This window comes from Mobula birostris, chromosome 6, assembly GCF_030028105.1.
Source record: "Mobula birostris isolate sMobBir1 chromosome 6, sMobBir1.hap1, whole genome shotgun sequence".
NCBI lineage: Eukaryota > Metazoa > Chordata > Chondrichthyes > Myliobatiformes > Myliobatidae > Mobula > Mobula birostris.
Genome location: NC_092375.1, coordinates 156,437,095 through 156,453,366, shown reverse-complemented (window position 1 = coordinate 156,453,366; position 16,272 = coordinate 156,437,095). Strand labels below are relative to the sequence as shown.

Sequence of the window (16,272 nt, the reverse complement as noted above, 5' to 3'; positions counted from 1 at the left end):
GGTGGAGGCGCAGGTAGTGTTGAGGAAACAGAGAGCCTGCAGAGAGACTTAGATAGTTTAGGGGAATGGGCAAATAAATAGCAAATGAAATACAATGTTGGAAAGTGTATGGTCATGCACTTTGGTGGAAGAAATAAACAGGCAGACTATTATTTAGATGGGGAGAGAATTCAAAATGCAGAGATGCAAAGGGACTTGGGAGTCCTTGTTAACCTGCAGGATGAGTCGGTGGTGAAGAAGGCGAATGCAATGATGGCATTAATTTCTACAGGTATAGAATATAAGAGCAGGGATGTAATGTTGAGACTCTATAAGACACTTGTGAGACCACACTTGGAGTATTGTGTGCAGTTTTGGACTCCTTATTTTAGAAAGGATATATTGACATTGGAGAAGGTTCAGAGAAGGCTCACAAGAATGATTCCAGGAATGAGAGGGTTACCATATGAGAAATGTCTGGCAGCTCTTGGGCTGTATTCCCTGGAGTTCAGGAGAATGAGGGGTGTTATGTTACTTCTGTTTAAATGTACCGTGGGTTAACAGTAAAGAATCATATTCTGGAAGAACTAGAGAACTTTTATTTTCAGTAATAAACAAACACGTCTTAACCCAGCCATGTGGTGGAATATTCTGGCAATCCCATGCATGCTCAGTGCTCTGTCCAATCATGTACTGGCACATCAGTGCGCGTGATATCACCACAAGGGGGGATCTCATAGAAACATTCCAAATGTTAAAAGGCCTGAACAGATTAAATATGGCAAAGTTATTTCCCATGGTAGGCAAGCCTAGGACAAGAGGGCATGATTTCAGGGTTGAAGGACGTCCATTTAGAACAGAGATGCTGAGAAATTACTTTAGTCAGAGGGTGGTAAATTTGTGGAACTTGTTGTTACGAGAGGCTGTGGAGGCCAAGTCACTGGGTGTATTTAAGGCAGAGATAGATAGGTTCTTGATTAGCCAGGACATCAAAGTGTATGGGGAGAAGGTAGGGGAGTGGATTGGATCAGCTCATGATTGATTGGCGGAGCAGACTCAATGGGCCGAATGGCCTACTTCTGCTCCTATATCTTATCGTCTCATGATTATTGGCTCATGGACCACATCTGCGGAAGAGAAACAGAGCTAACATTTCACCCTTTACCAGAACTAGGAAGGAGTCAAAAGAAGCTTGTTAGACTGTAGGGAGGGTGGAGGAGAGGATGTTTCTGACAGGGTAAAACTATCTGAAACAACCTCTCCTCCATTCTCCCTGCATTTTAACAGAGACCCTGAGAATCAGCTGTAAACAAGGTTACCCATTCAGTGAGTGATTGGGAACAGTTGGAAATTGGGACAATTTCCTTGACAACAGAACACAGATAAAAGAGTAGAAAATTCTGGAAATACTCAGCAGATCTGGCTGAATCTGTGGAAAGATAAACAGGTTCAATATTTCAAGTCAAAGATCCATTCTCCCTTTCCAACTGAAATGTTGACTCATCTCCTCTTCCCACACATGTGGCTTGACCTGCTGAGAATTTCTAGCATCTGCAGATCTCTTGGCCAAAAGAATGTAGAGCAGGAAGACATGGTCAACAGAAGAAAAGGGGGTGGGGATGTGGAATGGGTGGAGGGAGGCAGCAGTAAAACTAAACAGCAGAGCCAATATCAAAGATGGGTGATTAGTGCTGTCAGAGAAATCAAATTACTGGAAATTGTAGAATTCAATATCAAGTCCTGAAGGCTGCAAAATGCCCAGATGGGAGATTGTATTGGATCTCAATATAATCTCAGTCTTGGGTCTCAAGCTTGTATTGGGTCTCATTGCAACAGTACGGGAGGCCACAGACTGATAGGTGTGAGTGAGAGTGGGATAGAGAGTTAAAGTGACAGAGTATGAGAAGCTTGGGGAGAAATTCCTGCCCAGTATCCACAAGAGGGACTATATGGGCAGATCCATTGTGTCAATCTGTTCTAGCTCCACCAAAGTCATTGCTTCCTACCTGGAATCCACCTTTTCTTCCTGGTTCAGGAAGAGTTATAACTCCTCAACCATCAGGCTCTTGAACCAATGAGGATAACTTCACTCAACTTTACTCACCCTATCACTGAAGTGTTCCCGCAAACTATACACCCACTTTCAAGGACTCTTCATCCCATGTTCTCCATAATATTTATTACTTATTATTAATATTTATTAATTTAAAAAATTTGTAGAGTTTGTTGCCTTTTTCACATTGGTTGTTCGTCAATCCGCTTATCTCCAGGGCAACCCTGGGCTCATCTCATCAGAGATATTTCCTTTGTCCTATCCCTCCCATCTTCTTGGCAACTTAAAAGCAATAGAAATTATGCTCATTCATAATTCTGATGGAGTTTCAGCTTGAAACATCACCTGTGTTCCTCTTTCCACAGGTGTGGTCTGATCTGCTAAGTGTTCCAGCATTTTCTGTTTCTTTTAAATTTCAGATTTTCAGTTCCTCTGGTTCTGTTGATTTTTATTTAACACTTGATCTTTTATATTTTGATTGTTTCAAATAAAATAAAAATGTGTTCCATGAACTTAATATTTCATATATCTTATATTTTTACATTCAAATCTAAGAATGATTAAGAAGCAGGCTGAGATAAAATGACTGACAAGTACTTATATACACATAAATTTACATAACTTACATAATTACATTTACATAATTTACATATATATATACTGTACACACACACACACACTGCTTGATCCGCTGAGTTTTTCCAGAATTTGTTTTTGGTGGATACACAACACATTTTAGTTTCCATTTCCACAATAACATAAATTTGTAATTTGCGTTGATTGTGGCAGAGATTTTCTGCTCGCCCGAAGTCCAGTTCTGCTTCAGTCGAGTCACTGCAGCGAGAGCTGAGCATTCTGAGGTAATGCCTCCTCCAGCCCTGCTGACCGCCGAGAGCGCTGTGGAGATCTCCCAGCGCCTCCATCGCGCTTGGTCTCCGTGCCGTCATTTACTTCCGGGAGTCTCACATGGGAGTGGGAGCAGGAGGGATCTGTGTGAGGTGATGGAGTCATTTCGGAAGGAAGAGTTAAATAAGCAGGTACGATTCCCACCCGTGTATCCTGGTCACCAAAATTAAGGACTGGGTCGGAGCACCTCTCCCCTGAGAAGTCCGTGGTGGTGCAGGGTTGTAAACTGCTTTCAACGAACACTCTGCGGGTCGAGCAGCATCTATGAAAAATATTAGATCACAGTACGGCCGCTCTGCCCAAGATGTTGTGCCGATCCTTAATCTACTCCACGGCCAACCTATATGTCCCATACCCTCCATTTTTCTTTCATCCACGTGCCTATCAAAGAGCCCCTAGGACCGGGTTTAGGGCTGAGAGAATGTTGTTCGTTTATTTTTGCCAGAGGTAGGTAGTACATCATGAAACGAATTTAAGTGTACCTTAAAAGTAAACATCAGGCATCAAAAATTAGGATATGATTTGATACTTAATAGATTTGATTTTACAACACATTAAATGTCTGAAAAATATTACTGATTGCAAAACTATTTTAGGTTTTAAGTTTAAACACTTTCCTGTAAGGGGAAAGGGGTTGTCAACATTTCAGGTTGATATTGTGCATCAGGACTGTCTACCACTTTTACTCCACAGACGGTGCTTGACTTGCTGAGTTCCTTCAGCAGACTATTCATTGGTCCAGGTTACAGCATCTTCTGTCTCCATTGCAAACTGTTTTGTCTGAGCATCAAAACATTGCAGATACTACAAATCTGAGATAAAAACAGCAAATACTGGAACACACAGCAGGTCAGGCAACATTTGTGGAAAGAGGGACAGGTTAAAGTTTCAGGTGGAACAGCCTTGGTCCTTTTTTTTATTGCTCTAGAATCCAGCGTCTTCAGTCTCAAAATTCAAAGTAAATTTATTTTCAAAGTACATACACAACCCAGAGAATTACTTTCTTTTAGGCATTTATGGGGAAAAAGAAATACAGTAGAATTTTATGAAAACTGTACATAGACAAAGACTGACAACTCAAGTGCAAAAGAAGACAAACTGTGTAAATAAAAATAATACTGAGAACAATAGTGGATTGTAAAGAGTCCTTGAAAGTTGGTAGGTCATAGAATCAGATCAAAGTATTGTTGAGTGAATTTACCAATGCCTTTTCAGAGTTTGATGCTTGTGGGATAGTAGCTGTTCCTGAGCCTGGTGGTGCAGAACCTAAAGTTTGCTAGAATTAGCAAACAGGATTTGAAATTGAACGATGTAATGTAAAATTAAGAGAAATGAATAACTGGTCATTGAGGTTTCTATGGCTGGAAAGAGAACACTTTTAGTAAGGGAATTTTGAAATTGGGGCCTGGATTAGCTCTAAACACGTTTAGTAATGGGGGGAAATTTGGGAATGCATTGGAGTGAAGAATGCAAATAGTTGCAGAAGATTTGGAACTGGAATAGAAAATCAAGAAAGGATTGGAATACAGAGATTTTAAAAGTCTAAATTGAAGGTGTTTCTTAAGTTTGAACCCTCAGTGTTGTTCAGATGGGCATTTGTATTTTTCCTAGCCATGTGGGTCTATTTTCTGTTAATAATAGTAGTCATACTTTGTGAGAATTCCATCAATAGGCAGCTTCTAGAAATTTATATTTTGGATTTCTGATTAAGGGGAGTATTAGTGTTTCATAGTAATGAATAATTGTATTAGCTTTCATTTTAAAAGAATTGTTTGGATTTTCTGAAAAATGCCACAATCCAACATGAAACTGTTAGCATTTCCTCATGTGTTCCATAGTCTCGAACTTTGTCATTGCTGATTACTAGTGATTTTCTTGGTGGATTCGCAGTGATAGAACACTTTTCTGAAGCTTTCCTAGAAAATCTGCCCGTACAAGATTTGCAGGTGTAAAGTACAGCAACTCCATCATTTCAACAGAGATGAGTGGAGCTGAGGAAGAGAGGAACATTTCATGGAGCTTATTATTTTGATAACTCGGTTGAAAATTTAAATAATGCATCCTCACATTTTTAATTGTTAAATTGTCTATTGTTTCATTTCTAACATTTAATGGTATGATTAATTTTAATGTTTTAACTATTTTGTGGGTGTTTTGCATGTCATATATCCAGTTTATGTCCAAAAGGCCCTGCAATCTGCAGGACTATGCCAAACAGGTTGGAGGTGATTTACAGGACCAAGTTACCTGTGAAAAATCCACTCAGGGTTATTATAGACTTAGGCTAGTGGGGTAAACAGTGAGTGTAAATACTGCTGTGAAATACAGGTCAATACATTGTAGTTCTGCTATAACACAATAATTGTGCTATAAAGACAATTGTATCAATGGGGGAAAAACAGGGTTAAGGGCTAAAGCATTGTGGCTTGCAATAACAAGCTTACTTTCCCGAACGATTTTCAAATATCAAGATGTGCATTTTGTTTCTACAAGCTAAAAATACTAAGGGCTGTATGTTACATTGTTCCTTGCAGAAGTATCGATAGAGGTACTGTGAATTAAGGTTAACTGGAACAGGTCGGAAACAATTCATTTTGCTGCAATTAAGTGGTTGTCCCAATTAGTCGAAGTTTCATGGAAATAGTTAAAGGAGTATAAAAAAGACAAACTATCATTTAACTGAGTAGCAGGTTATGTATTTAAATGAAACACAGAACATGTTAGAACACTATCAATAGTACTGTGTGTGTTTGTGTGCCATACTCTGCCAGAGCCTTGGTGACCACTGTTTCGAGTGGTTGTCTTGGAGGAAAGATTCTGTGAGTGGTCCCCCACATCCTTCTCACAGCGCAGTGTTTTTTTTACAAAGCCAAGTTGCGAGCTCGACCCAGCAGAGATGGAAAGCGTGCCCGGGAGCGGCCTGACTGGACTCGAACTTGGGAACCTTTGCTCCGGAGTCTGGCGCTGATGTCACTGAGCCACCAGCCACCATCAATAGTACTACAAAATAATATAAAATAAATAATATAAGTATATATTAGTTCCTATTAGTTATCGACAGAGGAATTACACTGCTGTGTTCTTTTGATTGACTACAGTAACAAAATCAGTGCGGATAGATAATGGAATGTTTTCTACAATTTTTGATGACTGCATCCATCAAACCTTTATTTTCATTGTAACATCATAGATGATTGCCGATACTTTCAAATGCTTCATAGTTTCTAACTTGTGACATCATTTCATTTTCACTCCTGGCCATTTCTGGCATCTCGAAGCCTGAATGCTTGAAACTGCAGTGAGCAAAATTGTTCTGAGTTGTCTTACTGCTTATTTCTCGTCAACTATCAGTGACAAAAATTGCTGTTTTTGAACACAAGCACATGCTACTGACGCTATTTAAAAACTCTTCGCTCTAAGCACAGTGTAGGGTCTTAACAGCCACACAAGTGCACACGCCTAATGCTAGCTAGAAACTTCAGCAACATTCTCCTCCCCCAATTAAATGGCATAATGTCCCAAATAAACATAGGGTATCCCAGTTATTTTCTCGATTAGTTTGTTCTTTAAAAGTTGTCTCAAATAAGCGGCTGCCCCAATTAATCAATGGCCCAATTAACCAGAATCCACTGTAATTGCTGCTTAATTTTCAGTGCCTACCTGTGATAAAACTAGCAGTCTGTGCTTTAAGAGACAATGGTGGATTTGTAAAGGTGTTAAAGCTTATTGGGAGAAAGCAGGAGAATGGGTTTGGAGGAAATAATAAATCAGCAGTGAGTAGATTTGAAGGGCCGAATAGACCTATTCTGATATAATGGTCTGATAACTGCAGGGAGGTTACAGGCAAACAGGTTTTTCTTCCAAGACAGCAGATTTGTTCTGCCTGTCAATTTCTAAGGAAATTCTTAAAGTGGTTCTCTAGTTCTTGTTTGAATCAATTCAGCCTGCAAATAAAACACGTATTAGTATCAGAACTAGCTGGATTCCAAAGAGAACTCCAAAGCTAAATTGCAACATGCCTGCGTATTTTTTTTCCAAATGCCTTTCCAATGTGCAATATCATTTTGTTTTTATAGATAAAGGAACAAATTGTTCTCATTGATGAACTCTCCAACTTGAAGAAAAATCGGGTAAGTTGCCTATAACCAAGACACTTTCCTGTAACTAATGACGCTTAAATGGCATTAATGTTGTCATAGAATCTTCTGTTGCTATTCACATCAGAATCAGGTTTATTATCACTGGAATGTGACATGAAATATGTTAACTTAGCAGCAGCAGTTCAATGCAATGCAAAAAGAAAAAAATAAATAAGTCTGTGGTACTAAATATATATATAAATAGATTTAAAACTAGTACAAAGTAGAAATAATATATATAAAAAAAGTGAGGTGGTGTTCCTGGGTTTAGAAATCATATGGCAGAGGGCGAGAAGCTGTTCTGATGGAGATTATACCCTACATTACCACTCTGTTGTAGTTGCTTTTGTACAACTTTCAGTTCTACTTCCCCAGCTTTTGCTGTGTCTTACATCCATCTAAATCGATTCTATTTCACAAATTTTCAATACTAAGCTTTTAACTTTGTACTGTAAGGGCCACCTTACTTTTTGTCATCTTGGCCTATTTCTTCTAGAGGTCACGCATCCTGTAAACTTCAGTTCCCAACCATGGTCACTTTACAGGCACACCTTTGGAATGCTGCTTATAAAATTATACACATTTATTTCTGTGTTGTTAATCTGCCTGTGGATTTATAAATATGATGTGCAATTAGCTGCAAATACTACTATTTTTGCCTTTTTTCTTTACTGTGACTCAAGTGAAGATAAACACATGCAGTGTACTGTCCTACACTGACGAGCTCTGGTTAATATTACCTGGTTTTTTTTTGGTACCTTGTGCTATAGCTTTGTCCTTGCTCTTTACATTTTCCAAATTTCTCATCACCAGAATCAACACTTTGCCCACTACAAGCTAAAGTCTTAGGGTGATATATGATGTGCTCGTCATGTGAGTTAGTGCTGAGTAGTGTTTGGCTACATGATCTTTCTGGATTGTGGAACAAACTCAGGGAGTCAGGAAGTTGGTTACTTTCCCAGCATAGGACCTAGTCTTGTTATCACAATTTGCATTGTGCTCAGTGATGACTTCTGAGAGTTTCTTAATCTGATGCTTTGATTGCAAGTACATGATTAAATTGGATTACTAGAGATGATTGTTGCAATATACTTGTGTTGTTCAACTGATTCTTGCCACTTATCAGCCCAGAGTTTTGCTGCCTGCAGGGTTATATTCTAATAAATTGCATATTAGAAAAACACTCCAAGGTTATTGAATATCCATTTGTAATGGTAAATGTATTAGCACTGTGCATGCAGCTAATGGAATTTCCTTCAGAAATAGTGTAGAATAATTTCACAATAAACCGAATTTCCTTTCTTTAAAGTTGGAAAGTAGTTCAAAATATGATTTGGTGAAAATGAGGAAATAAAATTTAATAAAAACACTTTAATGAACCAAATGCATGCATAGAGCCAAATGCTTTGCTTTTTTAATACATTAATTGTTTCTCCTTTTTACAATAATTGTTAACCATTCTATTTCAGAAAGTTTATAAGCAGCAGCCAAATAGCTATATATTTTTTGCAGCAGATCAAACAGAGACTCTAAGTGAAAGTAAATGTAAGTTATTTATTTTGAAAGAATATTTTGTAAAATAGGGTTGGTGAATCTGTTGTGTAAGTTATCAGATTCAACGTTTTTGTTTTCTATATTCATAAGAAGCTGTATTGTATTATTTCTGTATTAGACACTTAATCCTATTTTTAATTTCCTTACTGATTTTCAAATCATGTTCCCTTTGCTTTGTCTATTAACTTGTGTTCATACTGGTCACCTTCATGAGTAGTATTTTATCTACGTGGGTGGAATGAGGTCATTTAATAATATCCTTCTTCTACTTTCATCTGTCAGAAACAAATAGCCATTGACAGTGCTTGTAAAATTCACCACCTTGTTACTCAGTGGTACTTTTTGTGTCAGATGGTTCTGAAACATGATGTGTGTCAAATTGGACATTTTAACAGAAAATTTAACTGTTATAGTTATACTTTTAGAACTTATTGGACTTTAAAAGCTTGAATGTGATTAAATATCCCAATCTGGAACAAACACTACTAAAATATTTGGCAAGAGAATTATTTTCTCCCAATTAATTAATTAACAATTATGAAGATATTAATAATATTATGATTGGTTACTAAATATATTTATTATTCTATCCATTATTCAATTCTAAGTCTTTTACCTATGAGGAGAAAATAATGCATGTTCTGCCTATTAATCATAAAGTTAATAAGATGGCAGTCTCTATCTTCAAAAGATTTTTTTAAAATTGGGTATTCTTAAAGCATGAGGAAGTTCAAATCAATTTGGTACTACTTTGTATCAAATTTGCTATGAAAGTGATGGCTGCTGTGTTTTGCTTTGCCAGAGAAGGTTCAAAGGACTCTCAAAGAATCTAATTATTGGTATGTAATTTTACAGGTTCCCTTGATGAGATGAGAAGGGAATACCAGGAATTGGAAAATACTGAGGAAGTGAAGAAGTAATGAACATTAGTGCTATTGATTGACATGGATGGATAAATAAAAAGCATGAAATGTGTGGAATTTGCTGTATGTTAGTTTTGTCCCCCCAAAATGCTCCTGTTATTTTGGGAGAGGAAATGCTTGAATGCCTTCGACGAAGAGGTCCTAACTATAGTCAACAGTTATTCAAAGTGGTGCCTGATCTGGGCTATAGTTGTTGCTTTTCTGGTCATGTGCTGCATATGAGAGGAAGCCTAAATCCACAGCCCATGCAGGATGCTCAAGGAAATCTCCTCCTTTGGAATGGGGAGGTGTTTGGGGGTATTGAAATGAAACCTGAAGACAATGACACTCAGATTATTCTTCAGCATTTGTCTTCATGTTACAGTGAAGAAGACATTCTATCTGTCTTTTCATCTATTCGAGGACCTTGGGCTTTTATCTATTACCAACCATCCACTCATTGTTTGTGGTTTGGTCGAGACTATTTTGGTCGCCGGAGTTTACTATGGCAGTTTAAAAATCCCTACCTTAGTCTTGTATCAGTGAGTGCTTCTCTCCCAAACTGTCTAAGTGTCCCTTGGTATGAGGTACCAGCACGTGGACTTTATAAAATTGACCTACAAAAACATCCCAATCCCAGCTCTCTGGCAATAACGTGGTACCCTTGGAAACATATTTCGACTGAATGTGAAATGGCTTCTCACTTACAAGCTCAGTTCACTGAAGAACTTCCTAATTTTGTTTCTGTGCTTTTGAATGAATCAAGGATTTTCCTCAGAGCCCCCATCATTCCTATGAATTGCAGTATTCCAGATCCATGTACAGAAAGTAATTATTCTGCAACAAATTTGACAAATGTTGACATGTGTCTTTCAGATGAACACAAGAAAAAAATTGTTCATCAATTTATTGATATTTTGAATGAATCTGTTAGACGACGAGTGCTTTTTTTACCAAGGAACCTAAATCCATCTGATTGTGCAGTGCATAAAATGAATTCTGATAAAGCAAAAGTAGCAATTCTTTTTTCTGGAGGTGTTGATTCTATGGTCCTCTCTGCCTTGGCTGACCGACATGTTCCTGCAGATGAACCTATTGACTTACTGAATGTAGCCTTTGAGCAGCGAGAAAGGAAAATGCAAAAAATCTCAAAGAAAAAGCAGCGACAAAACAATACTGCTGATGCATCAGAAATGGAGACTTCAAAAAATGACAATGTTACTATTAAGGAGAATACTGCTTTTAATGTGCCTGATCGGATCACTGGCCAGGCTGGTTTAAAAGAATTACAAATTATAAATCCTTCCAGACATTGGAATTTTGTAGAAATCAATATCACATTAGAAGAGCTGAAAGAAATGAGACAACACCGGATTAGCCATTTGGTACAACCCCTGGACACTGTTTTGGATGACAGCATTGGCTGTGCGGTATGGTTTGCAGCAAGAGGTATTGGTATTAACACCAGCAATGAAGACATCCAGCAGTATATCAGCACTGCTAAGGTGAGGAGTTAAATTCTTAAAATTTTATTTTTGCACACACTGTTTGGAGTATAAACATTGATCAGATGCATATTTTAATGAAGAAGTCATTGTTCTTTACTTTATTACTTAACTGCATTTAAATAGAATGGCAGAGTCAGGATTAATATTACTGCATATATAATGTGTGTGTATAAAATAGTTAAATGAGTAGTGCAAATCATATAAATAAGTAAGTTTTGAAGTCGTGTTCATGGTTTCAATGTCCATTCAGAAATCGGATGGCAGAAGGGAAGAAGCTGTTCTTGAATTACCGAGTGTGTCCTTGCGCCTCTCTTACCTCCTTCCTGAGGGTAGCAATGAGAATAAGGCTTGACCTGGGTGTTGTAACTTCCCTGAAAAGCACATTCAAGTACCCTCACTTTAAAATAATTCTAACCTCAACTGTGACCTGACGTAGAAATAGAATTGGAATAAATTGGTTGAGTACTTTTGCGCTTCAAACACATATTGTTGTTTTCTGCAGATTTCCCATTGTTTTTCAAAAACCACATTTCCTGGTGTAAGGTTACCTTTGGGCCTTTAAAAACTTTACATCCTGTAAGGTTGAGTTGATCTACTACTAAGTCCTATGTTGCTGCTGACCTAATCTCTTCTGATTTCTTATCCCTGCATTCATTAGTCAGTGATCTTTTCTCTTAAGTTGTAGTTATTCTCATTGTGATATTTTTGCTTCCATCTCTTATTGTATACCCACGTATCCTTAAAGCAAATGCTGCTTGTTTTGAAGTACCTTGACTTTCAATCTTATGAATTTTTAAACAACTTCTGCATTCTATTTATTTTCCAAATGCCTCCAAGTACGGAGTCACATTGATCTTTGCCCATAACACAGACCACAAATTATTGTAAATGATAAAAATATGAACTAAAAACAGAAAATGCTGTAAACATTACTGAGATTAATGTTTACCCAATGTCCTGACGAAGGGTCTCAGCCCGAAACGTCGACTGTACCTCTTCCTAGAGATGCTGCCTGGCCTGCTGCGTTCACCGGCAACTTTGATGTGTGTTGCTTGAATTTCCAGCATCTGCAGATTTCCTCGTGTTAATGTTAACCCAGTTATGTTAGAATTAACTTCTGTTTGAAATGTAATACTTTGTTAACTTAAGCTGTATTAACCAAAATTGGTTTTGGGTAGTACAGTGCGTTTTCATTTAACTGGTGTTAGCAGGCTTGGGAATGAAAAGCTGTATAAATATTTGCTTCTAGGTGGTGTTGACTGGGATTGGTGCTGATGAACAACTTGCAGGTTACTCCCGTCACCGCATCCGCTACAAAACATCAGGATTTGAAGGCCTGGTCAAAGAACTGGAGATGGAACTTGATCGCATCTCCTCACGTAATCTTGGAAGAGACGACAGAGTCATTGGTGACCACGGGAAAGAAGCAAGGTGATGGGAAATGGTGAAGTGATGGGAGTGCTGGAGACATTACTGGAAGTTTGAGAAATCGATGTTCATGCCATGAGGCTGGAAGCTACCCAGATGGAATACAAGATGTTGTTCCTCCAACCGAAGTGTGGCCTTATCCTGACAGTGGAGTAGGCCATGGATGGACATACCAGAATGGGAATGGGAAGTGGAATTAAAATGGGTGGCCACTGGGAGATCCTGCTTGTTCTGACGGATGGAGTGTAAATGCTCGGCGAAGTAGCCTCCCAATCTATGTCGTGCTTCACCAGTATATGAGTTGCCACACTGGGAGCACTGGACACAGTATATAACCCCAACAGACTCACAGGTGAGGTGTGGCCTCACCTGGAAGGACTGTCTGGGGCACTGAATGGTAGTGAGGGAGGAGGTGTAGGGGCAGGTGAAGCACTTGTTCCGCTTGCAAAAATCGTGATACTGTTCAGGTTGATTCATAAGACCGGGAAAAAGAAAAAATATTTAGTTTTGAGCTTCAGATAAGGTGAGGAGGAGATGCACAAAAGCAAGTGAGTATCCATGAATGAAGACAGGGTTGTCAAGGGGAAATATGTGCTGTCCTCTGGTCAAATGGTTAAAGGGGACAGATGGAGAGTGATATTACAAACAAAGTAACTTTAATGTCTTGCAGGGGTGTGGGATATGCATGAAAGTAAAATTTTGCTATAGGAGAAAGAAAAACTGAGCTAATATCTTACATACATTACAGAAGACATGACCAGTCTGATGAAGGAGAGAATAAGTGAGTTGCCTGAAAATTTAAAAAAAAAAACTGCAGGTGCTGGAAATCTTAAATTAATTACTTGAAGATGGAAAATTCATTATTGAGTCTGGAAGGTTACATTGGAATTGGTTTATTATTGTCACGTGTACTAAGGAAGAGTGAAAACGTCTTGCGTACTGTTAATGGAGAGCAATTCCTTACTCAGTGTATCAAGGTAGCGCAAGGTAAAATAGGAGGTTGTCAGAGTGGATGGTGACATACCAATCCTCTTCAAAACATGCAGTTCAGGTCTTTCAGAAGGGATATGCTGTCGTCAGAAATGGGCGCTGTTCCGCAGGCTTCCATTGGGCCTAGTTATGTCAGTGAAAGGCAACTTTAATTCTCCCTATCAATCTGGTTCTCAAATTTTTCACAGCTTTCGTACTTGGATTAAATGAATACAACTTAACCTTACATAATGAAGTAAACAATACTTGATAGCATAATAAGTAGCATTGATATGAGTGGATAGGCATAAGATCAGACTGCTGAATTCAACAGTATTAAGAAAGAAAGCTGGATGGAACTGCCATAGTCAGGAATTCAACCGGCATTGCCCATTGAATAATGATAGGCCTTTGGGGCTAGAGATATGTCCAAATTAACACTGGTCCAAGTAAGCAAGGAGAAAAAAAACATACAAGTTACAAAGCAACACACATCAAAGTTGCTGGTGAACGCAGCAGGCCAGGCAGCATCTGTAGGAAGAGGTGCAGTCGACGTTTCAGGCCGAGACCCTTCGTCAGGACTAACTGAAGGAAGAGTGAGTAAGGGATTACGTCAGGTCTCCCTCCTGGCACTTATCCGTGTAAGCGGAACAAGTGCTACACATGCCCTTACACTTCCTCCCTTACCACCATTCAGGGCCCCAAACAGTCCTTCCAGGTGAGGCAACACTTCACCTGTGAGTCGACTGGGGTGATATACTGCGTCCGGTGCTCCCGATGTGACCTTTTACATATTGGCGAGACCCGACGCAGACTGGGAGACCGCTTTGCTGAACATCTACGCTCTGTCCGCTAGAGAAAGCAGGATCTCCCAGTGGCCACACATTTTAATTCCACATCCCATTCCCATTCTGACATGTCTATCCACGGCCTCCTCTACTGTAAAGATGAAGCCACACTCAGGTTGGAGGAACAACACCTTATATTCCGTCTGGGTAGCCTCCAACCTGATGGCATGAACATCGACTTCTCTAACTTCCACTAAGGCCCCACCTCCCCCTCGTACCCCATCCGTTATTTATTTTTATGCACACATTCTTTCTCTCACTCTCCTTTTTCTCCCTCTGTCCCTCTGAATATACCTCTTGCCCATCCTCTGGGTCCCCCCCCTTGTCTTTCTTCCCAGACCTCCTGTCCCATGATCCTCTCGTATCCCCTTTTGCCTATCACCTGTCCAGCTCTTGGCTCCATCCCTCCCCCTCCTGTCTTCTCCTATCATTTTGGATCTGCCCCTCCCCCTCCAACTTTCATATCCCTTACTCACTCTTCCTTCAGTTAGTCCTGACGAAGGGTCTCGGCCTGAAACGTCGACTGCACCTCTTCCTACAGATGCTGCCTGGCCTGCTGCGTTCACCAGCAACTTTGATGTGTGTTGCTTGAATTTCCAGCATCTGCAGAATTCCTGTTGTTTGCGTACAAGTTACAAAATTACCAGGAAATTCTATTTGCCATTGGAATAAAAGTACTAAAAATAATTCTTGTATTTGTATCACTTCAGGTTTCCATTTTTGGATGAAGCTGTTGTTTCCTTTCTAAACTCACTTCCTGTGTGGGATAAAGCAGATTTGACTCTGCCTCATGGGATTGGCGAAAAGCTACTCCTGCGAATGGCTGCAAAAGAATTGGGCCTCTCGGCATCTGCCACTCTGCCAAAGAGAGCAATGCAGTTTGGATCTAGAATCTCAAAGATGGAAAATCATAAGGAAAAGGCCTCTGACAAATGTAGCAGATTACTGCAAAACATGGGGGATTAGTTGTCTTTGCTGTTTAACAGTAAATATTTACTCCATTAACTGAAAGCACAGCAAAAATTGGAGGATTAGTTGTTTTTGCTTGAGACTTCTATTATAATACATAATTATGTCGTTAAGTGAATAATTTAAATAGGTGTTGAGATATTTTGGAGTACTTGATTGTTAAAAAAAGATAGGAGCATTTTTTATCTTTCATTATTTTTCCTTTCTCCAGTCAAGCAACCGGAAAATATTAGCTGCACCCTACTTCAAACTGATTTGGACAGAAAGTAATTAAATATGCTAAGGAAACTCCTTGAGGCTGAGGGAAGCAGTTGGCCTTATTCAGCAATGTGTGTGCCTTTACATTTGATTTGAATAAATGCTAAATCTGGCACTTTGTTTTTATATATGGTCAAGGTACGTCAATATTTTAATACATTAATGACATGGATATCCCAGTGAATTTCTAATAGAACTTGCATATACATTTGGTATCTCTAATGTTACTTTTTAACATTAATGTCAGTTAATTGAGTGACCCAGTTTCATATTTCCACTGTTTAACAGATACAAGAAAAAAACATGGGGATTAAAAATATTTTCTGACACACAATTTGTGCTGGGAATTAAATGTAAGATTTCCAGCACTTACTGCTCTAACTAGTGTGCAAACTAGTGTTATATTGCTGAGTTTATTTTACAACTATTAGCTGTATTACTTCGCAATATTAATACAAATACTAATTTACAAAACCAATCGTGCATGAACTGTTTTAGATATTGCAGAAGTAATCACAATATATTGGTGTTTGCCATTATTACATTGTGGAACTGACAAACATTAGTATTTATTCTGTTTGATCTGCACAACTTGGTCCTGATTCATCTGTTACCCACTGTTTGTAGTCTGCTGTTTCAACCTCATATTTTAGTTCTATCTTGTGAGCACATACTCAGGGTTTTTGGCTTGTACTGTCCATTGAGCTCTCTCTGGTGAACCACATTTCAGGTAGATCCGTGCCCTTTGTACCTGGTTCC

At 38.9% G+C, this 16,272-nt stretch overlaps 2 protein-coding genes across 2 annotated transcripts; both read left to right on the top strand.

The window, feature by feature from the left end:
• The first annotated feature begins 2,895 nt into the window (after positions 1-2,895).
• asdurf (ASNSD1 upstream open reading frame) lies at positions 2,896-9,576 on the top strand. Its single transcript, XM_072259768.1, has 4 exons — positions 2,896-3,069; positions 7,015-7,068; positions 8,547-8,622; positions 9,487-9,576. Exons 1-4 carry the CDS (start codon positions 2,896-2,898, stop codon positions 9,549-9,551), a joined length of 369 nt encoding a protein of 122 aa, XP_072115869.1. The 3' UTR covers positions 9,552-9,576.
• Positions 9,577-9,601: 25 nt separating this feature from the next.
• asnsd1 (asparagine synthetase domain containing 1) lies at positions 9,602-15,639 on the top strand. The gene is made up of 3 exons (XM_072261697.1): positions 9,602-11,038; positions 12,291-12,472; positions 14,997-15,639. Exons 1-3 carry the CDS (start codon positions 9,602-9,604, stop codon positions 15,250-15,252), a joined length of 1,875 nt encoding a protein of 624 aa, XP_072117798.1. The 3' UTR covers positions 15,253-15,639.
• Positions 15,640-16,272: the final 633 nt, after the last annotated feature.